The following is a 24,627-nucleotide window of genomic DNA, read 5'->3' on the forward strand; positions in this document are numbered from 1 at the left end:
CTGAGGACAGAGAAAGATAGGATTTATGTATGGTAAAAAGGCAAACGAATGAAGCTATAACTTTATTTGATTACTGTTAATACATCCACAACTATTTCCACCTAAATCTTTAAAATAAGCATACACAAGTATTGACTATTATCTACAAATATTTATTGTAACACTTGAATAGAACTACAGGAAGCCCTTGGCACTGATAGAAAATATTGATTCACTGTTAGGTTACAAAAATTTATACATAGCAAAATTTAATGCTCTTTACATAAAAAATATTAGACTACGTCAACAAAACTTTCAAAAGTTCCTGGTAATAGCTACCAGAATTAGAAAAGTAAAATTAGGCTTTAGACACTGCCTCTTCTAGAACACTGGACTCTAACAGCACCTCCACTGCTGGAAAAAATATTTAAGTTTGTCATGCAACAGGAAAACAAAACACTATGCTACTTTAGAACACTTGTTCTACACAGAAGAGAGCTTTTCCAAATTAAAACCAAATAGGCATTTTTTAGGCATAACTAAAAAAAAGAATCCAAATGAAATATTATACTTGATGTTCAATTTTAATAGTATCTTGATAAAGGTATGCTTCCTTTCATTTGAATACATTTCTGCACATGTATATGTTTTAAAATCCAGGAAACAGCCAAACCACAAGTTAACTCTTAACATGAATATACATAGTTAACCCTATAGTATGCAGCCCCTTTGAAAAGCACTGATGCACCCAACATTTATATGGTTCATTTCAAAAAGAAAAACACAAAGTTTACCGTCACTAATACCCAGTACCTATAGTCACTTAATGTTCTGGAACACAATGATTTAGAAGGCAAGTTTCGTTTGAAAATGGCTTAAACTCAAGCAGTTTTCTTGCTGAACATCAATTATTATTCTAGGAAACTTAACTTTTAGATAAGAAAAAAAAATGAAATAAATACTAGCCCTAATTTACTTATGTATTCAAGTCTATAAAAGTAGGAGGTTAGAGGTCTGTGGTCAGTTTGTTGCTAAGTTTTAGATAGTTGGTATGAAACTGTAAACTCACTATTCAGACCACTTAAAAATGCTTTAGGATGGTGGTCATTTTAATAAGGTAACACTTCTTACTTAAAAATACTTATGGAACAAAATTCTGTGGAGGATTTGGGGGTTTCTGTTATAATACAAATTCTTAGAAATTTAAAGCAAATACTCATTAAGGCAGAGCTGACATTTACTTCCAGAGAAGAATGATAGTAACTGGATGAGCATTTTATTAAAATGAAAGCTATTATAAAATTGATTCTGGCAAACTTAATGAGTCAGAGCCCAGCTTCTTCAATGGTAAGTTCAACAGGGTAGTTGTAGCTCATTTTAGCATTCAGCAAGAAAAATAGATTTCTTATTGGTTCAAGAAATTAATGGGTTTAGACTGGAGGGGTGTTAAGTTTTTTAAAGTCTGTTGTAAAAATCACATCTTTGATGCATCAAAGGTTGATAAATGTCAGCTGTCAGAAATGGAACTTCATACCAATTCCATTTTATTTCCTATATTGATAATGTTTATTTGAGGACGGATGGCATATGTGAATTTATGGTCCCATCCCTTGATGTTGGCATAACACCGGTCCCTACCAAGGGGTGTGACATAGTCCCATCACCTACCTTGGTAGATTCACTCTAGCAATAAGTATGCACATGCCACAGATTTCAAACAAATGAACAATCTGTTGTCAAAAGTGTTGCCTTTTAAAATGGCTAACGTGAAACCTCCAATATTTGTCCTAAAGAAAAAAGATTTACCCACTGGAAGATTTTCCTAGAGATACATCCCAGCAGCTTGAGACAGACAGTGAAATGTTGATACATCTACATTAGTTTGTTTGGTGGGATACACATCTGTACTGCAGAGCAGCTGTCTGATGATTTGTCAGAGCTGTAAATTCGTCGGCTGAAACACTCTGGCAAACATTTATGTGTAAGAATTGAGTTGTTCTTTTGACCGAGACTGGATATCTTGCAGTTCCTGTTCTTCCTTTGCTTTGATATCCTGGTAAGCCTGCATTTTGCTCGCATCCTTTAAGTAAGCCCAGTTAGAAGACAGTATCATGAGGAAGTGGATCTGGAAAAGAAGGGTGAGCATGATGGCTAGTGAGCATGGAAGAAGGCAAAGCGAGCTGCTAGGCAGATTAGATGCCCTCCCAGGGAGAGGGCCGTATTAATACTCGGAACTACTCATTGTGCTGGCGGAGCTGTCAGACGCGGAGAGCATGCTGTAACAGTGTGCTTGGTATTAAAAGGCCAGAGAAAAGTTAGTACACGAGTAGAGCAAACTGGGGGGAAATGGCCAAAGTTATTGTTAAGAAAAAGCAAACATGAAATACGAGCGGGTGCTTTTTACCATTTTGAGGGTAATTATCAAGACTAATGCAGAAGTTGAGGAACACATGTTTGTTCTAAGTGAATGCAGCGCAAAGATGTTTTCAGCCTGTGGATAAAAATCAATTCCCCCAAAGGCCTAAAAGTGTTAACAGTGTTTATTTCCAGTAAATAATTTAAAAACTACATATTTAACATGGAGAAAATTAAAATGTCAAAACCAAAATTAAGAACTACAAGCAAGTCATGCAGTCTCTACGTTAACAAATCTTTAGTAATGAAACTACATTTTTTTATTTCACTACTGCTATTATTTCACAAAATATAAAAATCCTTGTTCTCTAGAGCTGATGTGGCACACAACTTCTTTCCGGTTTATTTTCCTCATGTTTCCTGCAAATAAATCTACATCTCAAGTTTCCTTTTAGTTCATACTTCCTTCTTAACATTTGAAACCTTCAGATCAGCACCCAATTTCTCTTCCCGTTCAAATCTTTCATGCAGTTTGAGAACTAGCTGCAGGAAAACAGTTACCACTCACCAAAAGACAACTTAAGGTTTCCAATTTGGTGGGCTCTAAAGAAATAATTGGTTGTTAAGCAAGAAAGATATATATATATATATATATATATATATATATATAGCAGAGAAATCAAAAGGGTGACATCCTTTTTCATCTGATTTAAGGGGACATTTGTTACTGAACCATGCTGTCATAAAAAAGAACCTTAAAGTTAAAATGTATTTGCAAAATATTTTGTATTTAAGAATGTTACAGAACAAAATCCAAATTAAAACATTTCTTTTTCATCATTCAAACTGGTAGTCAAGCAAGCAAAAATAACAGTGCAGGGGTGCCAAAGCATTAATACTTCATTTAGAGATTCTGCTCAAAGACTTTCAGGAAAGTTATTGTCAAATGATGCTCACCAATGTCAGTAACTGAATCCTTTTCAAAATAGAGAACTAGGCAGATGTCATTATTGTGTAACTCGTGTACAGTAAGTCATTTTATTCTACCATGCAAACGGAGTTAACTGAAGCTATTTACAAATTACTGTAACCAAACTGCAGAAACCTAGGCTGCTTTAGTCTGGAGTGTCAGTGATATTCATACTACAGAGTAGAGCTCACTAAAGCTCCTTATTGGCCTTATGCAATTTAGAACTTAGTGCAGCAATCTTCCCGACTCTTAAACTTCAAAACCGCATAGTTATATGTAGTAGCCATCATGTAGATCAGCTGGTGGAAGAGAACAAAACAGGACAGTAAGACACAGGCAGTGAGGGCCGATGTTGAGACACTTCTAAGTTTGGGCAGGGATGGGCACCAGCTCTTAGCCTACAGTGGCTCGCTTTCCCCACTTGCAGTCACAGCAGACGGTTTTCACATGTAACACACACAAACATCTCCTCATCACACATGCACAATCCAAGTTCTGGGCTCTGCCCTCACTCGGGAAATTTGTTTAAAAGCCTGGGATATGTGTTGAGAATAGCAAGATGGAGAGCTGGTGAGCAGCATGGGAACGTGGAAGCTCAAGGCCTTATTTCCTCTCATCTTTCCCCACGTGCCTGCTCAGCAGCAATTACTCCCCTTTCAGCCTGTTGCTCGGCCAAGACAACAGGTCACCACCGGGGTAGCATAGGCTGCTTTTCTTCACAGACTGTCACGGGAGGAAGCAACCTAATAGCTGAAACACCCCAGAGTGACTCATTTCCAAGCTTCTGAGACGTCGCCCTTGCTCTACCGTTGTTAATTTTCCTTGAGATCACAAACCAGGCCCCCTCCCAGTGCACATGCATATGCACGTGCGTGTGCACGTGCACACACATACACACACAAAGTTGTGTGTTTAGACTATTGATCTTCTTTATGTGCACCCAAGATTGCCTACTTGCTAAAATATGTAACCACCAGACCAATACACAGGGTACTTTCTCAGTCAAAAGTGGACACACAAGTGGCTGTGGAAGGTTCAAGCCACCTAATGGCATGCCATGTGCATATTCCCAGCTGAGGCTGACCAAGGTGGCATTCAGCCTTCTTGGCTCAGTACTTGGGCTATAAACAAGTGCTCTGGCGGGCTGCTTAGTGCCATTTGGTTGGAATTTTTGTTGACTTTGTGATGGCTCAGGAGAAGGCTATGATATGTGTGGAAAAGAAATGTCATTCAGACCTGAGTGACAGGGCTGTTGGCCATGATTTGAATCATAAGGAGCCAGCAATATGTGCTAAAGGAGGTGTCTACCCCAAAACTCAGGTTACGTAGTACCAGGCTGGTGAACATGGTATGGCCAGAGGCTCACAAGGGCAGTGGCTCAATGGTCACTATCTTGTGTTTGAAGTGATTTTTAACATAACTACTGCACATAATGACATCAACTGTATATGTCTGCTATATGTACACATTCATTTTCCATTTGGAAGATTTTTTTTCCAAAACAAAGGCAGTGCCTTACATGAGCATCTGCCCATGAATGAAATCATGAAAGTAAGTGCTAAATGCAACAAAGCACTACGCTGGCCCAGTTGACAGGTGTTGGAACCCTTTCTTCTTTCTACAGAGTCCAATCCCATCACCTATGACTGGTGCCAAGGCAGCCACTAGTGCTTCCTGCAAGCTAGACATGTGGTAAGTTTACACAGGTGACAGGCACAGCTGAGTGGCAGGACCATTTGCTTCTGAAAGCTGGTAAAAGCTGGAAGGGAAATCTGTGATTTAGGGGCTAGGGGATGAGGAGAGCTAGACTACGGTGGTCCCGGGGCAGTTACTCACCAGGGCAATGACAGTGGCACCAGCTCCAGCGCAGGCCACGATGAACAGGTGGTAGGACATGTAGAACTAGGAAAGAGCAGGGCACCAGCATAAGCACTTGGCAGGGAAGGAAATGGTCTATGCGCGTTCTGGACTGTGGCCACGGCCTCCTTTGCGGTTGTGCTCAGCAAGCTCGGGCTGCACGTTGGATCACTGGGGGGAGCTTTAGAAATGTTCTGATATCAAGAGTGTACTCCAGACCCATGATATGTTGGACACTGTGGCCCAGCCTTGGCCACCGTGTACTGTACTGGGCCTGGGTGACTGCAACACACAGTGCAGCTCGTGGCAATCCTTCTTGTGGATGTACAGCCTGACAAGTGACAGTGGGAGGGCTGAGCGTTTTGTTGGGATTTTCTTAGTTATGCAATTTCCCACCAGTGCCTTAAGAATTTTACTTTATAAACAGAAGCCCATAACTGAAAAATATTCTAGGGTTGAGATAGTTTAAACCAAGGTATTACAGTATATTACTGATTAAAGATGAATGAGAAGTAGAAGGGCAAGTCATTCTTGAACTAATAAATAACTGTGACCTCTTATTAAAAATTGGTATCTGCATAAATCCTAGGGGATCTTGTCTATAAAAATTGTCATTTTTCTGTGATACATGTTCTACTTGGAAAAGCTTCCTAAAGCAGGAATAGAAGGATCCATGCTCAGATTTGCAGGTTTGAGATCACTTAAATTACTGCCTAGAGGAAAATCTCCCCAGTCCCTAAGATCCTCACAGCTATGAAGTGACCCTTTTTGTAGATCAGAAATGATTGCCTTCTGATGGTTACACAGATTTCACAAGAGTGGGCATGAACATATGGAAATATTACAGTGAGGCCCATGGATTTGTGCAGTTAATGTGAGTTATGTCTGTGTGGAAGAGTTTTCCTTCAGAGCCTTCTGGCCATCTCTGTTGCTCTTCCCAGCCAGGAGAATGTGCTTTCTCAGCCTATGACAGGTTACCTCATTGGTGTTGCAGATGTTCTCCAGGGCAGAGCCACAGATTTTTCCTGGGAAAGCATTCCATGGAATGATACCTGCAAAGTGAATCACAGCAGATCAGTACAAACCACAGTACCTCATTGCTTTTGCTTTTGTCTTTATGGTGTGGGAGATGCTGGGAATGGGACCCCGACTCTAACACGCTAAGTGTGTGCTCTGCTACTGAGTTTCACCCACAGCCTATCATTTCATTCAATCTAATCCATTAATCTATTTTGGTAGTCCTTAGGATAAGGACTTATCCTTATCCTTTAGGATAAAGTCCAGGGCCTTTGCACCAAGCTACATCCCCACCCTTTTAAATTTTTCTTTAAATTTTGAAATAGAGGCTTACCAAGTCACTAAGTTGCCTGACCTGGGCTGAAATTAGGGATCCTTCTGCCTCAGCCTCCCAGAATGCTAGGATTACAGGCATGTAACACCATGCCAAGCTCATGTTCTTAACAGAGCTTACCACTTTAGGAGAGAAAAAAATATAAAACAGGGATTAAGTAGTCCAGTTCCCACTGTGTGACCCAGGTTGGCCTTAGATTCACTGTGATCCTCTTGCCACCTCAGAGTGCTGGGGTTACAAGTGTGCCACCACATAAGCTGTAGACTACGTCACTGTGTGTGTGTGTGTGTGTGAGAGAGAGAGAGAGAGAGAGAGAGAGAGAGAGAGAGAGACAGAGACAGAGACAGAGACAGAGACAGAGAGACAGACTGAGGATTGAATTCAGGGCCTTGTGCTTGCCAGGCTGGTACTTACGGCACTAGCTACATCCCTGGTCCTAGACTGTATCACTTAGGATGTCAATTACAGTATAACTGGAGACTGTATTACTCATCAACAATTGAGGTATCTGCCATCTGCAGAACTGGCATTTTGGGTTAAAACAAAGGCAACTTTTCCACTAGAGATTTAAACAGCTTGGTATTTTCCCCTACAAATTGTGCTTTTTTAAAAGCTGAGTTGGTATTTGTAAAAATTGATTTTCAGTGCTAGATTTTGCCGACAGTGAATTAATTTGTGCAGTATTGCTAAACAACTGCAGGCTGCCTCCCCTCGCGCTGTCAGGTATGTTTCCATATGAGCTTGGGTCTGTGGCCGGGCTGCTCACACTCTTTGGCGGTGGCCCACCACAGGCTGACCTCCGAAACTGACACCACACACCACACACTTTCGTGGCAGTCTGACAGAGTGATTTATGTGTTCTGAAATCTGATAAATCCTGGATTTCTATTCTGTATGTCTGTATTGAAAACACTTTTGGCCAGAAGATTAAGTTGAACTGTAGAAAAAGGAAAGACACTGATGTCCTTTACCCCAGAGGGCAGAAGCACAGCTGGCGGTATGCCTGTTACTCTAACTCCGAGAGTCACCTCTTCAAAGAACTGTCACTGGGTCCTGCTGCTCCTCTCCCCTGGCAACCTATGGGTGTGTGCTTGTTCATTCAGCACAGCCCACTTCACACTTCTCCAGCAGGTAGAGAGATATACTTCAAAAACCAAAACAGCCCATAACCTTATTACCTCCACACCTGACCCAGGCCAAGAGCAAATATGCATGAGAAGAATGAGAAATTGTCAGTGAAACCACTCATTTTAAGAATAACCTCATGCAAAAATTCAGGTGATTTGAAAAGATGATTATTAATTATAAAAATTTTTGACAAAAATTTTGTAAGGAGCAGGAAAATGAGCTACTTTTAGATATTCTTTAACAAATGCTTTGAAAGCCAACTTCAGGCTCTGTTTTTAGATTCATCCTGAAGAACAGAATAGGTGGGCCCAGGCCTTTGTGTGAAGAGATTAGTTCACGGGGAGGTTTTTGGCAAATTTCCTTTTATGCTGTAAGGTAAGATGCTGAGAATAAGCCACAGGAGAAAAACAAGTGGCAACACTGGAATAGTCGTCCCTTTCCAGAAAAGCTCAATCATTTCCTCTTTGAGTCTAATGAAAGGCCCTTTTCCTCCCTAGCTATGTCTGCCAAGAAAAGATATCCTAGCATCCTGGCCGGAAGCAATAATTAAACTCCTTCCTTAGGATGCTGCCTTCTTTCACTCAGCAGGGAAGTTGAGTCCCAAATTAATTGACAGCAAGAGCCAAGGGCCCCTTGTGTGGCTTGTCACAAGGAACCAACTTTAGTCCCCTATTGTGGTGATCCCATTCACTGGAGAAACTTTGAACTTGTTTCCAACAACTGAAGGCAGCTTGCACAGAATATAGCCGGAGAACTCTCAAGTACATATGGATTTGATATGTCGCACTTCTCCCTCTAGCAGGAGTGAAGTTTAACAGTTGGTCATTTAAAAGCTTGATGTAAAGAGTTGGATGTGCAAAAATTAGTTGGCTTGTACTGTATAATGTGTACCATCTTGTTTTATAGGAAAAGTCAGTTATAAAGCAAAGCAAAGAAAAAAATAATCTTCTCAGAGTGCAGGTCCAGATGTCTTTTTGATTGAACTACACATTATAAAGTAGTTCTGCATTATACAAAGCTTCCTTAAGTATACACCTAACTTGAAAATACAGTATAACAAAATATTGTATGATACCCACAAGCCAATAAAAGAATGATGCTGCCACCCAGAAAACAGCATACTGAGGACAACAGCATAAACTACTCAGCAGGATAGGTGAGACAAGTCTCGGGGATCAAAAAGATGCCCCTATAAGAGCCAAGGGCCAGGCACGCGTGCGAGAGCAGAAAGCCTCAGTGAGCAGGGGCAAAAGAGAAAGTACCGTATTGCCGCACATCCACGCAGATCTGCTCCACACCCGCGGTGCCGTTGGTCTGCGGTGACTTGATGACTTCACAAGTTGACCAGATGTTGTAGAACATGAACACAGGCACTGCCGAGAAACCAAACACACCCAGCCAGGCCACGCCAAGCACATAGGTGAGGAAGACGAACTAGGCCAAACACAAGAGGAAGGAGAAAGAATCATCACTGAGCTGGGCAGGGGCATCTTTCAGAGGAAGGACTATGCATTTCTGGGCCCAGTCCTGAACCTGTGGCACACAGAATGTGTTCTGGGGACTCCAGCCTGCTTTGGCAGTGAGAAGAAAACACCAGCGCAGAGTAGGGGAGCAAGGAAAGTCCGAGCTGGCTGTGCTCTTCATAGAGGATACTAGAATAGTAGTGCCAGAAGCAAACTCAAGCTTGGGGGTCCTTCTTGATAAACATCAAAGACTTGAGCCCCAAGAGGGGCTTTACCTACCCAAGGTCACAGGGATAATTAGGGGGAGAGCCTCCTAGGAGGTGCTCTATCTAAACATCAGTTTCGAGGATGCTTTCACAGGCTCCTGATTCAGGGCACCCGATTAGTATCTCAGAACTTACCTTTGTCCACGTGGGTACGGAAAGCCAGCAATTGCTATGGGAAGCCTTGTCTCAAAAGCAGTCGTGCTAGTTTCCTGATCTGTGAAATTTCTAAAGCATGACATACTGGAACCTTTATCAGAAGTTCAAACAGCCCAGAACACAAGTAAAACGTACAGCGAACCTGATGTGGTGCTCATGTTCCTCTAATTTTCTTTTGTCTCTTGAGATTCACAGTGCCACAAGAAAGTAGTGGCTTAGGGACAGATTCCTGGCGGGTGCCCGCATGTTGCCATGGGCGATCATGGTGAAGAATGTAATCCTACTGCTTGACTTTCTTATTAACTGGCCCCAACTACCAATTTGCAGAGCTTTGAAAGGCTGCCTCAAACGTGGTATTTCTGTACTTAGCACGTGGACCTACAGGGTGTGGGCAGGTCTGGAGTCTTCCTACCTGGCTATTCTTTCTTCAGGTTAATGGTGGAGACCTGACCATTTTGCCTCACTTTTTCTCTAGTGGCCAGAGAAACCTGTACAGTGGGAGGTGGGCTGGGCTCCGACAGGCTGCCTCCTTTTGGTTACCCCGGGGAACTGCAGAAGCAAGGCACTGTTTCCTTTTCTTCAAGGCTATTTATGGGGTTGTAGGTATTTGCATTTCTACAAATATTCAAAGCAGATTTCAGTGGCCACACCCCCTTTCCCTTTCCATTTCCAGTGCTTGATCTGGCTGTTCCAGAGTAGAGTAGCTTTTCATTTCCCCATCAAAACAAGCAGACAAAAAACCTTTTGAGTCTTTGTAAGATCACAAGGCCTTGAAGGCAGGCTGCTGAGTCTAAGACTGGAGCCTTCCCTTTCCCCTTCTGGGTAGTCAGGGCCTCAGAAGGACAAGAGTGTCCAGCAGAGAGGACCCCACTTGGGGCTGTTCCTGTCACAGGAGCCACCAGTGCTCAAAGCTGCCTCCCACAGTAACCTCCTGGGTGCGACCCCCGCCCCCAAGGATGGGGGCTGCAAGGCACCATCAGCCCTGCCCTTCCCTCCATTATCCAGCAAACTTAACCTAAAAATGCTCAGGGGCATGGAGAGTCTTATCTGGGACAAAGGCTCAAATCTACAAGGAAGGAGCTAAAGGGTTAAGCAACTGGGGGGGAGGGGTTGTCCCTGTAGGAAGTGTGTCTGAAATGCGAGTGAATGACACTGCCCTGAGGACTATTACTTGTCCTGCAAGGACTGTTGTTTATCCTACACCAGTCTACACACTGTACAGGGAGGAGGCAGAAAGCCGCTTTGAAGAGGCCTGGCAGAGAGCTTGGGTCTGAGCTGTCCATTCTGAAGTCCCACAGGTGGTGTCATTCTAGACAGACTTCAGGGTGGCAGCTGTGGTTCTGGGAAAACTGTCCCTTTGGGTGCCATTTCTTCTGAAAGGGCATTCTGATGTGCAGCACAGAGACTGGAGTTGGCTCACACCTGCTGGTGCCTGCCAAGGAGCAACAAGGGGCTTGGCAAGACCAGGCCTGTGGTTCCTGACAGGAGTAGTGGGCACAGCCCCACTAACCTCAGTAAGACTGTGACATTCTTTTTTTTTTTTTTTTGCAGAACCAGGGATTGAACTCAGGCCCTTGCGCTTGCCAGGGAAGCACTTATTCTACAGAGCCATCTCCCCGGCCCCCAAGACTGTGACATTTGGAGCCTTATCTCACTGGTGCTCGGGGCTGAGGATTGGGCCAGGACCTGTTGGAAGCCAGTGGTACAGAAATACAGGAGCTCACGGCAAAGCAATGCAAGATGGTGGAGGCCCAGGGAGCTACACAGAGATCAGGATGGTGTGGCAGGAAACTAGGGCATTTCCATGGCCCCAGGGAGGACATCTCAGCCCCAGGTGCCACTTGCCAGGCTTTGCATGGCTGTGAGGAGTGATGACACACAGGCTAAGGTTACACCAGTGATCTAGATCCCTTAGGAGCACCTCCTTGGTTGCCACTCATTCCTCATGCTCAAGACCTTATGGCCTCTCTGGCTGATCTTCCTCAGTTTCCCTCAAGTCTCCTTCTCCTTGGCCTATCCAGTGGATGGTGCTGGGCCCCAGGATTCCCCCTCAGACCTTCTCTTGGTCACAACCACTGCTCTTTACACAGGCCACTTTCAGGCACCTCAGCCTCCACATGACACATATTAATCGCTGATGTATCACATGGAGCTCTTGTGATGTGCACCCCTCGGCACACTGCCCAAGCCCAAGATGTGGCACCTGTCCCATCCTCTTGTGCTCAGGCCCCTGGCTGCGGCTGGCCTCACTTTCCCCTCAGTCTTAAATCTGTTCCCTGTCCTCCACCTTGCTCCAACCCTCATGCCCAACTCCACAGTCATCCACTTACACCTTGCCCTGTCCTGCACTAGCTTGGGGCCTGGAGATATAGCTCTTGCTGCGCACCATCCAGTCACCCTCCAGCTTGTCTCTCAGTTTCACTCTTAGCCTGGCATTCAAAGCCTTGCTTGATCTGACCCCTGCCCCTCCTCTCAAGTGGGGCTTTTTCCTTCCTCCTTCACCAGACCCTTCCCTTTAGCCTGCTCAGTCAAGTGGCCTCAGAGCCTCCTTCTTTCCAAGCCTCCTGTCCTGCTCATGTTGGTTCCTCTTCCTGAGATGTCGCATGGAGCCATTCTTGTGGCTTTGCCTGGGCTCTGAGCCCTCTTGTTGCCACACAGCACAATGATGCCCTCCCTTTCTGTGGCCCTGCTGGCCTTTAGCCAAGGACACAGAAATGCAGCAGAAGCCAAGGGCTAATGGAGCAGCCACTGGGCAGCTCCTGTCGGTGTGGTTTTGGCAGGCCCAGATGATCCCTCTTAGGACTAGGCCCATTCCTGCCATGGCATCCTCATGTTTACCTTGAGTAGCTCACTGCCTGTCATATCACTGGCCTATGCACTCTCACACCCTCTGCTCTTGGCTACAGGGTCACAGAGGCGGCACAGGGCTCTGCCCTAGTTGGTGGGAGGACTCATCTAGAACTTCAAGAGAGCTGTGTCCTCTACCCACTGACAGTGGCACCCACTGGTGGGCCCCAGGGAACCGGGCCCTTGCTTATATTCCTCCACAGAAGGCCATAGAGCCTGGCACTTCCTCCTCAGTGTGAGCCTCCCTTGACTCTCAAAATGTCGTTTTTTTATACCTAGCCATCCTTTCAAAAGCCACACTGACATGGCCAGCTGCTGGCTTTGGTTTTCTGACATGAATATGCCATTATCAACTCCAAATACACACAAAGAGTATGTCTTTAAAAGAGCCCTCAGATTCTGCATGGCCTGAATCAATCCTCATGCATGCTTCTCTCCCTCCTGAGCCCACCCCTGCCAGTTTTCCCTGCAGGATGCAGCATCTTTTTCTCTTTTTCTTTGTTATACCGGGATTGAGCCTAGGGTCTTTACACTGAGCTCCATCCCACCCCTTTTTTCATTTTTCATTTTGAAACAGGCTTTTGCTGAGTCATTAAGTTGCGCAGGCTGAGCTTGAGCTTGCAATCCTCCTGCCTCAGCGTCCCTGTTGCTGGGGTTGAGGGTATTTTCCACCTGGCTTGACAACTAGCTATTTGTAAGATCTGTTGCGCTTTGGAGACCAGATGCAAATGGTTCCACAAATGGTCAACTTGCACTGCGGAATTCTCACAGGTGAAGTACTCACTTGGCTTTTCCCAATCATTTCAAAACATAAAATTTACCCTCCTTAGCCTTAAGCTATATAAGAAGAGACGGGAGAGGCAGGGGACATAGCTCAGTGGCATAAATGCCTGCCTGTCAAGCCAAGGTCCTGAGTTTGATCGCTGGTACTAAACAACAACAAAAAGAGAGAGGAGGCTGAATGTGACTTACAGGCCACTGTTCGCTGGCCCTGTCTTAGGCTGGAAGCTCATGGAGGAAGAGCCTGATTTAATCCCTGCACCCGTGGGGACTAGCAATGTCTACCTCATGCTTACTGTGGTACATGCTGGCAAACGCATGGTGGGTTGTGACCATTCACCATAGGACAGTGGTGCTCATGGCCAGTAACACTCGAAGAGGAATGAAGGGAAATCACAAGAAGATAGGAAAGTTATCTCTTTCTCTAGTGAGATCATTACATTTGAAGGACCCTTATTATCTGCCATGTTGCTAAGGGAAATGTCTGATGCGATGTTCCCAGCCATAAGTTTTCATTTCTCAGTACTACCATGTTGGAGAATTCCATCTTGCTAAATGCGCATGGGTAAGACCAGTGTTTGCGTCAGGGGCTGTGCAGTTGCTCACAGTTTTCATGCAGTGCAGAGCAGCAGGTCAGGTTCCCACTCACCATTCCGCTGATGCACCGGCCACAGGCAGTGGTTTTGAACTCCCCGTGCAGTTCCTTCACCGCGCTCGTGGTGTAGAAGCCCTCTGCCAGCAGAATGATACCATACAGGAAGAAAAAGGATGCAATTCCATAGATGACGTACTGCATCAGCTGTATCCTGTGCACACAAGAAGAGGTCTTGAGATGCGACTTCACCTCATGGTCCTGCGCAGTGAGGGGTGGCATCCTCATTTTGTACAGAACGCAGGTGCTGAGGAGATAAGTCACTCACCCAACGATGCTCAGCGACAGAGCCAGCATCAGACCCATGGTGCGGTGGACAGCATGGTTGTGCTGTGTCCAGTGGCTTCCAGGCTGGGCCTGGTGGTTAATATCACCCTGATCAAGTAGACACACACTCGGAGACTCCTTGAGGAGTACTGTGGGCAGATGGCTTTTGCTCTAAGATGCCTGAACCTAAGCACCAGCGTAGCAAGTGGGCTTAAGTTACAGGAAGTAAATTCACAACTAAGTTTGTCCTAAGACAGTGGATGCAGATCAAGGTGACAGGAAGGGACTTGTGGCTCCCCACTGGAACCACCTAGGGTCTTTAGAAAATGCAGGCATCTGGATCTCAGGCCCAGAGATTATGACTTCATTGGTCTTGGTTGAGGCCAGGGTATTTTTTAAACTTCCTCAGCAATTTGAGCTCCGTTTGGAATGAGATCACCATGACATGAAATCTGTGCATCTTTCTCAGGTTCTGCCTCAGTAAACAATCTGTCTTCACTCAGAGTTAGCACTTGAGCCCTCTTTCCGGCTTGCCCCCTCCCTTAGAACCTCCCTGGCCCCTCTTGATTTGTTTGGCTGTCATTCAGCAACAGATTAGAAAACAGTCCCCTACAGACTCTTCCAAGAAGATTTCATGATTATTGCATAAAAATTCATCTGTTCATTTCCCTGTGATGGAAAACTGTTTTTCTATCCCAAAATACAAATACACTCTGAAGTCTGGGGATTAAAGGAAAGAAAATTAAATGATAAAGGAATGGAGAAAAGGGAAAATATTTGAAGAAAGTAAGTATAGTGCTGCAGAGCTTGCCTCATTAGGAGGCTGTGCTTGGGAGCTTTTGAGAATTGTTCTGGAATCAGAAGGCAGAGTTTTGGGGCTAGCCCCTGGAGTTTCCCCCTTTCTGCATTAGATGAGCCTCTGGGATTTGCTGTTCTGCTGGAAATGTTTTTTCCTTCTGTATCTAGGATGGGGTCTCCAGGGTCTCACTACTTAGATCACACTCATAGTGATTCTCCTATGTTCAGCCTCCAAGAGCCAGGATTACAGGCTAGAGCCACCGCTATCTCAGTGCACCCCGGGGCAGGGGCCCAAAATTTCTGTTCAATATTGTTCCTGAAGACACAGAGTTGGGGTTAGCCCTTAGTGGGCCTCCCAGCCCTCTAGGGATGGTCACTTCCTGTGAGAAAACTGGAGCGATTGGCAACATCAACCTGCCACCTTGTCACATGCCCCCAGGTCTAGCCCTATAGTGTGAAGCACCCTGTGTGTGGACCTGGGGCCCAAATGCTACCACATGCCTGGCTGCTTCTGTTGCCATCCCTCATGGACTCTTTTTATCTGCACAAAGCGAGCTTTAATGAAATGCATCAGCTGTCCTCCAGGAGAGCACATGCTAGCCTTTAGGAAAATATTGCTGGATGGCTACATCTCATACATTTCTTTTCTTTTTACTTTTTGCCCTAGACATTGAACCCAGGGCCTACTGCACTAACCTACATCCCCAACCCTTCATAAATATTTTTGTTTATTTTGAGAATGGGTCTTGCTAACTCACTAAATTGCCCAGGCTGGGCTGGATTTTGTGATCTTCCTGCCTCAGCCTCCCAGAGCATGGGGTGACATGCGTCATGTCCCTGCACTCTGTCTCATACACACCTTCAAAGGGCAAGCAGATACTTACACTTCGCTCAGCAAGGCGTGGTCACTGGTGTTGGTGGAGAAGTGTTGTTCCAGAATTGCCACGGTGCCTGCCAGTGCCACATGCCCACAGCCGCAGAACAAGGCGACTCCAGAGAAGCACAGGATGGTGGCCACCAGGGAGGCGTAGGGGACTCCTCCCAGACACTTGATGCAGCATTCAAAGCAGCCTGGACCCAAAAGAAAAGGCAGACGTGATGGGCAAGGAGGCCTGAGGCCTCATGAACCCCGCCCTGAGCCCCAAGGCTCTGCTTCTGTTTTCTCCCTTACGGGCCCTGTGGCTGACACCTCAGTGTCCCCACTCCCAGGGGTACTTCTCAAGGCTGTGTGCTGAGGGGACAGGAAGATGCTGAGACTCCAGCAGGGAATTTTCTCAGAGTCTGGAAGGGTAGCAAGTGACATACTGTTGTGAGGTCTGTCATGATTCCAGAGACTGACAGGGGTGGAAGAACCCTGTCCAAGGGATGATGCCCAAGTGACACTCCACTAACAAAGCCAAGGAGAGGGCTGCGGAGAAAGCTCGGTGGCCTAATCGCCTGCCTGGCAAAAGCAAGGTCCAGAGTTCAATACTTAGTACTGAAAAAAAAAGTCCAAGGAGACTAGCAGGGAAACTACAGCTCTGGGAAGAAAAGTGACTATGGATCTCCTCCACCCCCGGCCTCTGACCTCTCAGAACAGTGGTAGAATCTGGGACAGCCATTATATTGTCACTGGGTTTAGAAAAATGTCAACACAGTTGTTTTAGGAAAGTAATAGATACCTGGGTCCCCAGTTCAGTGAAGTACAAAGTCACTGAGATCCTCTCAGGTGGGATCATTCATTCCATTCTTGTTGGTAGTGGAAAGTACCTCCACTTTGGAAAGAAGGTGCTCTCCCGAGCTCAGAGAGCAAAGCAATTCATTCACAGTCCTGCTCCTCCTCCTCCCCCTCCTTTCCCTCCCCCCTCAGCCTGCCTTCCATCTGTCCCCTTCCCCAACACACATGTCCAGACTCAGAGCCCAGAGCTGGTGGGTGATATTTAAGTACTTGAAGGGGAAAAGGAACCAAAGAAAAGGAAAAAAAAAAGACAAAATGAGCATCCATGAAGTGAAATGGAGGAGACAGAACCATACTTCGAATTGCATTTTGAAAAGATGAGACTCCTACTCATTTTTACAATAACCATTTCTATTTGAGAGTTCCACAAAGGCCTCTTGGATGGCCAGCGCTAGGTGCTATTTTCACCTGGGGACATTCCCGCTTCAGTACAGCAGCGCTGGCCTCCGGATAATGTCAGTACCTTCCTGGCCTCCTGTGCCTGTTCACATTCTCCAGACCCTTAAGTAAATGGCTTGTCAGGGAAATTGAACTTTAAATGCATTAGAAGGTTTAACAGCAATCAAGAGCAATTCATTACACCAGGGCCAGTACATTAAGCCAGTTCAGTTTCTTTGCTCCAAATGGACTTCCGAGTATTCAGCGTAGGCAAGCCCAGCCGAGCACACCAGAGATGAGCTTCTCCACACGGGTGAGCAGCACTTGCTTAAGTTGACCACAGAACATGCCCATTACTCCCTTTACCAGACCTGTCTTTAGTTTATTGGAAAATAAAATAAAGTGTCAGGGTTTCATAAGAAGCCTGCACTTCCTTTTCTTAAGTTTTATTTTTATTAGTGTATGTCTACCGTACGTAATGATCACTTTTGTTGTGGGGAGCTGGGCCATGGACCTAGCACATCTTTTTTTATGTGTGGCTGACTCAGTCCACCCTGGGGGCAGGGCTGGCATGCATGTGGTGCCGGGGATTGAACCGCAGTTCCTGAGTGCTTGCCTTAGCTTGCCTAAGCAGGTGCTTTAGGCCACTGAGCTGTCTTGCCGGCACGACATAGTACATCTCAATTCTGAGCCTATGCTTCTTTCTATTTCAAAAGCTGATTGTCTGTTTTCAGGAAAACCAACAGCTCTCAAGCCAATTTATGAAACCTCATTAAGTGGGCACCAGTGTACAATGGAGTTCAAGTTCACCACCAAGTCAGTGCCCCAAAGAGATGTTGACGCCTGACACTGGGGATCAGGGATTCGATGTAGGAGTTCAATCTTGTTTTGGCACTTTATTTTTTGGAGACTGGGCTGAAAGGTCAGTTTCTCTCTAGACACCTGCATCAAGAGCAACCAACATCCTAGGCCTTGATGTGTCCCCAGTGCACAGAGGGGACAGCCCTCTGTGTGTGATGTCATTCACAACCTCTCCCATGCGCAGCCTCTATCGTGGTGCTAGGAACAGCAGGAGGCCTGCTCTCTTGGCTAGCCCAGCTATGTCCAGCCCTCGTGGGACAGAGATGTGTGGCCTTAGGACTGTGCTGTGCAGAAAGGCAGCCACTACAGCCATGGCTAGTCATATCCAACTTCTTTACACCTGAAATGAAAAGCACAGGGCCTCAGTTGCACCAGCCCCATTTCCCATGTGCAGCTTGACATATAGTGGCCCCCCTCAATGGACAATGTACACAATATTTTATTACCACAGAACACTACTTTAGGAGACTTTTCTTCACATGATACTGGGGTTTGAACTTAAAGCCTTCACACTGTGATGTGTCGGCAGACCTTTTAATTTTTTGAGACACAGTCTTGCTAAGTTGCCCAGGCTGGGTTCCAACGTGTGATCCTTCTGCCTCAGCCTCCCAGAGTGGCGGGATTACAGGTGTGCGCTGCCACACCTGTAGAAAACATACTTAATTGTTATATGGTCAGTTCTCTTGTAATATGAATCAGGTTCTGAGTTTTGCTCTGGTTTTCATTAATTCAGTAGTTTTGAAGACCTACTAGGTGGGTGATAAGTAGTGGACTTTACAATGGGGATCCTCATCTGAAATCAGACTTGTTCTTGGCCTTCAAGGTCAGTCTAGTACTGTGGACAAGCAACACATATTATAGTAGGGCAGGGTGAGATCCAGTGGGCCAGAGAGCTCAGAAGAGGGGAGAAGGGGATGGAATTCATACTGGAAAGGGGGCGGGGACCCCTTTCTACAGTGTAGTATGCAGAAGGTTGAAGTGATGGACACAGTAACACTGATCTACAACCTGGTGAAATGCCCAGTACTAACTCCAGGGTACTTCTAACAAACCCACACCCTTCCTCATCCTTTGGAGCTAGGCTTAGGTATTATGGGGCAGTCACACAAGCACCCTTTAACAGTGCACATCCTCCCCAAGCCACGGATGCTGCTTCAGAAGCATTTCATCCAAAGAGTCAGAGCGTCTGCCTCTTTCAAAGTGGACTCCACAGCTACTTTCAGGCTCAAAAAGACAGACAGGCTTAGAAGAATGATGCTGTCTGGTCTGGAATTCAACACTAGATCAAGGCCCATGTCTCCCTCTGATTTATGTCTGTTAAGGACTCCACATACTCCATGCTGGGGAGCTGGTTTCCTAAAAGCAGAGACACAGGGATTCAAGGAGCCAGGTGCTCACAGCAATGAGTCAGACTCTCAGCAGATGCCATGGCCTTAAGTTTCCGGGACATGATTTAACTTGTGGCAGAAGGAATGGTGGCTCCTAACTCTACTAGTTCTTTAGAGAAAAAGTCTGCAAGGAGGGTGTCGGCACATGGCCTAGTCTCAGCACTCCGGGAGGCTGAGGCAGGAAGACCACAAGTTGAAACTCAGATTGGGCAACTTTTCAAAACCCTATTTTAAAATATGAAACCTAAAGTTCTGGGGATGTAGCTTAGTGCAAAGGCCCTGGGTTTCAAGCCCCAGAATGAGGAGGCAATGAAAAGCATGCAGATCTCTCCCTAAAACACTGCTTGGAATGCAGGCCATGGTTTGCACACCAGCAGTACCATCGCCTAGGGACACATCCAAGTGCAAATTCTCAGGCCCATTCTCCCCCAGGACAGCTAAATCAGAACTTCTGAGCATCTGCATTGTGACAACTCTGGTCAATTCTTGCGTACAAACAGCCAAATTCTACTACCGTGAAAATCTGACTCCAAAATGACCCCCCACTTCAAGACAAGATAGAGGAGCAGGGACTGAAGTCAATTCTTGTTGGAAATAGCCAGAAACACAGACAAAATATATGAACCAGTGATCTACAAGGTGTCTGTCCGTCTGTCTGTCGGTCGGTCTGTTTTTCTCTGTACTAGGGGTTAAACACCTAGAGCTTTCATCCCAGATCTTTTTAAAGTGTTTTATTTTGAGACAAAGTCTCATTAAGTTGCCCAGGCTGGGCTCCAACTTGAGATTCTACTGCCTCAGCCTCCCACAGTGCACTGCCACACCTGGCTGTGTAGGAGTCTCCTAGAGCTCCTGTTGCTGAAACTCCAGCGAGGCAGTGCAACAGCAGAGGTAAGGACAAGGGCGTGGGTGAGGATGGGGGTAATTAATTTTTCTTGTTCTTCCAGCACTAAGCACTATTCCAAGGGTCTTCCAGGTCCCAAGCCTAATGCTGACAGGGGTGTGATCTACACTCAGTTGGAGCTGGCAGTCTTTGGGGTCGAGGGTGCAGCAGAACCACACTGCTTTCACATCAGAAGTGCAGACAAGGGGGCCGGTGAGACAGCTCAGTGGACTAAAGCACCTACTTAGGCAAACTTAGGTAAGTGCAGTGGCCGCAGTTTGATACCCAGTACCACATGCTGCACCACCTCTGCCCCCAGGGCGGGCTGAGACTGCCAGAGTCTGGGCATAGTGGCGCACGCCTGTAATCCCAGGACTGGAGAGGCTGAAAGCAGGAGGATCACCACGAGTCCAAGCTGCATAGTGAGACCCTGCAACAACCAAATGCATTTTTTTTTAAAAAAAGAAGTGTAGACAAGGAGTGATTGAATTCATTTTCTGGGGGTGACCAGGGAATGACGTTTTGGAGCTTGGATCTCAAGGCTGCATCTGGGTTCACCGGGTAAAGAGTGGTTAGCATAGGAAGGCAGAGTGAGCCAGGAAGCAGGAGGAATACAACCCAAAGCTCCCCATGGGATGGAGCAGGCCACCTGGATGGTGACGGAAGCCAAAATATCCAGGGAAATGAGGCAGAGTGTGGACACAAGTGTGCATGGCAGGTGGGCCCTATAGGAACTGGAGAGCTTGTGCAGGCTGGCGGAATGCCTTGGGGATTGTGGACTTCACCCTCAGGGTCCCTCAATGCCACTGAGCAAATGAAGTGGGGAGCAGCTCGGGGTTGTCCAAGATCACTCTGGCTGACATGACATGTGGGGCTGCATGGGTCTGCAGCTCTGGAAAGTGAGCCCACGGCTCTACTGGGCAGCAATGGGATTTGCAGGGCACAGAAGAGATGAGTGAATGGACCTTGTAATTGGTCCAAAGTACGAAAAAGGCTTTGCAAAGAAAGCAGTCGGGGACCCGCAGGGGGCGTGTGACAATGCAGACCTCCCATTCCCACTTTCCCAAGCACCCCCCCCCCCCGGGATGTGTACATCAGAGAAGTCTCACAGCCAGCTTCTAGCCAGCAGCCTCATCTGTCCAGACTCAGGTGCAGCAGGAAAGTCTGCTTTTGCATCTAATGGCTTAGGGGTTTTCTCCCTGAGGACACGAGACTGGGTTGGACACACCACTCTAGCCAAATGGCAAATTCCAGGGGCTGCAGGGAAAGAGACAGCATGACCCCTGTTGTTCAGCTGTCTTGAACATAGTATTAGTAGAGCACTTTTTTCAGAAGCCAGAAAGTACTGCTAACTTTCACATTTGTCGCATCAAAGATGCTTTAGTAGCTAGGTGTTGGTGGTGCGTGCTTGTGATCCCAGTACTTAGGAGGCTGAGGCAGGAGGAGTACCACAAGTTCAAGACCAGCTTGAACTGCATAGTGAGAGTCTGTCTCAACACGGCCTACCCTCCCCACAAAAAGATGCTTTAGTATTGATAGGGTATGAGAAATGGGTGTGAGGCCACTTGAAAAAGCAGAGTTGTGCACATATGCCTCACCTCCCGTAATGCTGGGAGTGTGCACAGAGACAAAGGAAGTGGACTTCCAATTTGGGCTGTCCCCAATACAAGAGGTCAGGTGCAGCTGACGTTTTCAAATCCAGCAGTGAGGCGGGGCTCAGCAGAACACTGTGCCGCCACTACCAAGAGAAGGAAGATCAGTGCTGTGCTTGGATGGCCGTGTTGGTTGGCAGGAATCAGAAGAGGCAAAGAAAGGCTTTTTTAAAATGACTGTGATCTACTCATATGAAAGAAAACAAGAAAGCAAGTAAGCAAGAAAAACAGCAATTAAGAAATACCAGGCTTCTTAACACATTTTATTAGTAAGTCTCAATACTTCTTGCTAACGCTCAAAATCTCTGCTGAACTAATAATGTCTTAAGCCTCCATTTATCTGGCCTCTAACTAAAAAGAGTTTTTAGGTTTTGATTCACATAAAAGCTCCAGTGTGCACTAGCCTAAGACAGTTTAAATATAAACCACATAGTAGGGAGAAAAAAATACACATCAATGCGCCTAACTCTCAATGGCCATTTTGTCTCCAGCATCCCTAGAACCCTTTGTGCAGAACAACAGAATAAAATACCTTTTGTCCTCGGGCTTGCGGATGGTTGTTGCTATGGCTGGGAGTTCATAATGGCCAAGTGATTTGCCCAAGTTGTCCATGATCTTGGCTGCAGATTTAATGCTTGCTCAGAAGGAGGGCCAGCGGGAACAAGGGCTCAGATTCTTCCCCAGGGAATGAATGTCATATACACACACTCACACCCTCTACATGGAGCTGTCTTTGCTCCTTTACCGATTCCTAATGAGCCACAAAATTCAAAAGAGGAAGAGGAGGAACCAGGCTGTGCAACTTTCAAGCCACAAGTCCCAGGAAAATGGACAGAGGTAGAATCCTAGCTGAGAGAAGCAGAAGAGGACGGCAGTGGAGAGAAGCTTCCCCGATTCCCGGAGGGCTAAGTGGCCTTCTCAACAGGGGCCGATTGTGTCCCACAGGGGACATCTGGCAGTGCCAGGAGATTATTTTTGGTTGTCACAGCTGGGGAAAGGGGTGCTTGGAGGCCAGGGATGCTGGTGAATACCCCACTGTGGGCAGGACAGCCCCCCTCAACCAAGATGTATCCAGGCCCCGAATGGAGCAGGCACATGAGAGCCTTAAAATATGCTATGCATTGTTTAGTTGTCAACCACAGACAAGTTGGCCCCCCAGGGGACATTTGGAATTGTCTTGCGACAGGAAGATGCTTCTACTGGCATGTGGGAGGCTAAATGTCCTCAGATACACAGGCTAACTTATCCCAAACAAAGAATGCCTGGACTCAGCACTGGGGCAAGGGCAAGAAATGTTCTGAGGTTACAATGCACAAGCCCAGTTGCACGCAACTGATGACACTACCAAATCCTAACATTTATAGAGATGCTCAGAATAAATTTTACTTAATAAAAATTACAGAATATAAATTCTTGGTATTCCCTGTACATTAGTATCGTCTGAAAACCAGTGGAAATCCTAGGCAATTAAATTCAAATTTCTGGATATAGGCAGCATTCATGAATTCAGGGGGCTTCTGTTTTAATGCTCCCCTAGTGCTTTCAGTGAGTGCCTAAGTTGGAGATCCAGGAGTGCTCAGAAAGGTGCAATTGGTGGTCTCTGGGCCAAACCTGGCTCTTTGTATGGCTTGCAAGCTAAGAGCAACTATGTTTCCAAAAAAAAAAAAAAAAAAGGTGGGGGGTGGCAGCTCAAAAAAAAATCATGCCACATGGAAAAGTATATGAATTTCAAATTTCTATGTCCCTAAATAAAGTTTTATTGGCACACAGCCACAGCCTTCCTTTACATATTTTCTGTGACTGTTCTTGAGCTACGGAGGCAGAGTCCGTGTTAGCACTAGGCTCTTTAGAGAAAAAGTTTGCAGAGCCTCAGGAAAGAGCCCTGGCTGAGCCAGGGTGGGGTGGTGCAGCCCTATAAACCCAGCACTGTGGGGCGCGGGGGGCTGAGGCAAGAGCATTCCAAGTTTGAGCCCAGCCTAGGCAATTTAGCAGGGCCTATCTCAAAAGGACTGGGAATGCAGCTCAGTGCAAAGACCTTGGGGTTCAATTTCCAGTACAAAGCCAAAACATTTTAAAAAGATGGTGGGGCGACTTTAAACACTGTCTTCTCTATCAACGTGACTGGGGAACAGATGGAGCTACTCCGCATCCTACGGGCCACCAGCCCCATGCTGAGCCAGAGGACGGTGCACGGGGCTCTCCTAGTATGGTCTGCGCAGCCCAAGACTCTGAGATCTGCAGCTCAAAACTCTGGAGAATGGTGTTGGGATGTTTCCTTTTCCCACTGCACTGGCATTTGCCCAGTAAACCTGCTGATGCCTTCATACGAATTGGGCAGTGCCACCAAAGCATATGCTACAGCAGCAGCAGCAGCAGCAGCGGTAGTAGTGGTGGCGGCACATTCCTTACATCATGCACAGGCAGGAAGACGAAAATAGAAAAAGGCTGGATCTGTTTCCAAGTATCCTTGGAGCAATCAAAGTGTTCTCAGCCCTAAGGGCATGTCTTTGGAATATCTGTATGATGAAATGGCAGGAAGGATCATACTGCACTTCAGCTGCATAGCAACGTATCTCAGTGATCTTGAGGCAAAGTGTTGGTGTAACCAAGTTATAAGCCAAATAAGTACCCCCCCTTTTTTTGAGACAGGCTGCCTTCAAACAGAAAATATAGCCCAGGCTGCTCTTGAACTCCCAGTGATCCTCCTGCTTCAGCCTCCTGAGTGCTGGGATTACAGGTATGTGCCACCTTGCCTGGTGCTATATTTTCTTGAAAGAACAACTGACAAGCAATTGTTATTCAGGCTTTGGTATTTGGCAGGAATTTTCTCAAAAATAAGCCAAGCAAGCACATTGTCATTTCAAAGAGTACAACTGGTAGTA

At 46.2% G+C, this 24,627-nt stretch overlaps 1 protein-coding gene across 6 annotated transcripts in view; it reads right to left on the reverse strand.

The window, feature by feature from the left end:
• Positions 1 to 28: 28 nt before the first annotated feature.
• Positions 29 to 24,627, reverse strand: part of Gpm6b (glycoprotein M6B) — a 156,651-nt gene continuing 132,052 nt past the window's right edge. For 2 of the 6 annotated variants that reach the window (XM_023719553.1, XM_004635052.2), the window contains 6 exons: positions 15,754 to 15,940; positions 13,802 to 13,958; positions 8,903 to 9,074; positions 6,140 to 6,213; positions 5,141 to 5,206; positions 29 to 2,104 (listed from right to left, as the gene is read on the reverse strand). In XM_023719553.1, coding sequence (XP_023575321.1) covers positions 1,955 to 2,104; positions 5,141 to 5,206; positions 6,140 to 6,213; positions 8,903 to 9,074; positions 13,802 to 13,958; positions 15,754 to 15,940 — 806 coding nt within the window. In that variant the 3' untranslated portion in view covers positions 29 to 1,954. Of the gene's footprint in view, positions 2,105 to 3,004; positions 3,604 to 5,140; positions 5,207 to 6,139; positions 6,214 to 8,902; positions 9,075 to 13,801; positions 13,959 to 15,753; positions 15,941 to 24,627 lie in introns of those variants that run through there. The other 4 variants (XM_023719550.1, XM_004635055.2, XM_023719554.1 and 1 more) reach the window with 2 other exon arrangements.

The sequence above is a fragment of the Octodon degus genome, unplaced genomic scaffold (assembly GCF_000260255.1).
Source record: "Octodon degus isolate 3935 unplaced genomic scaffold, OctDeg1.0 scaffold00069, whole genome shotgun sequence".
Taxonomy (NCBI): Eukaryota; Metazoa; Chordata; class Mammalia; order Rodentia; family Octodontidae; genus Octodon; species Octodon degus.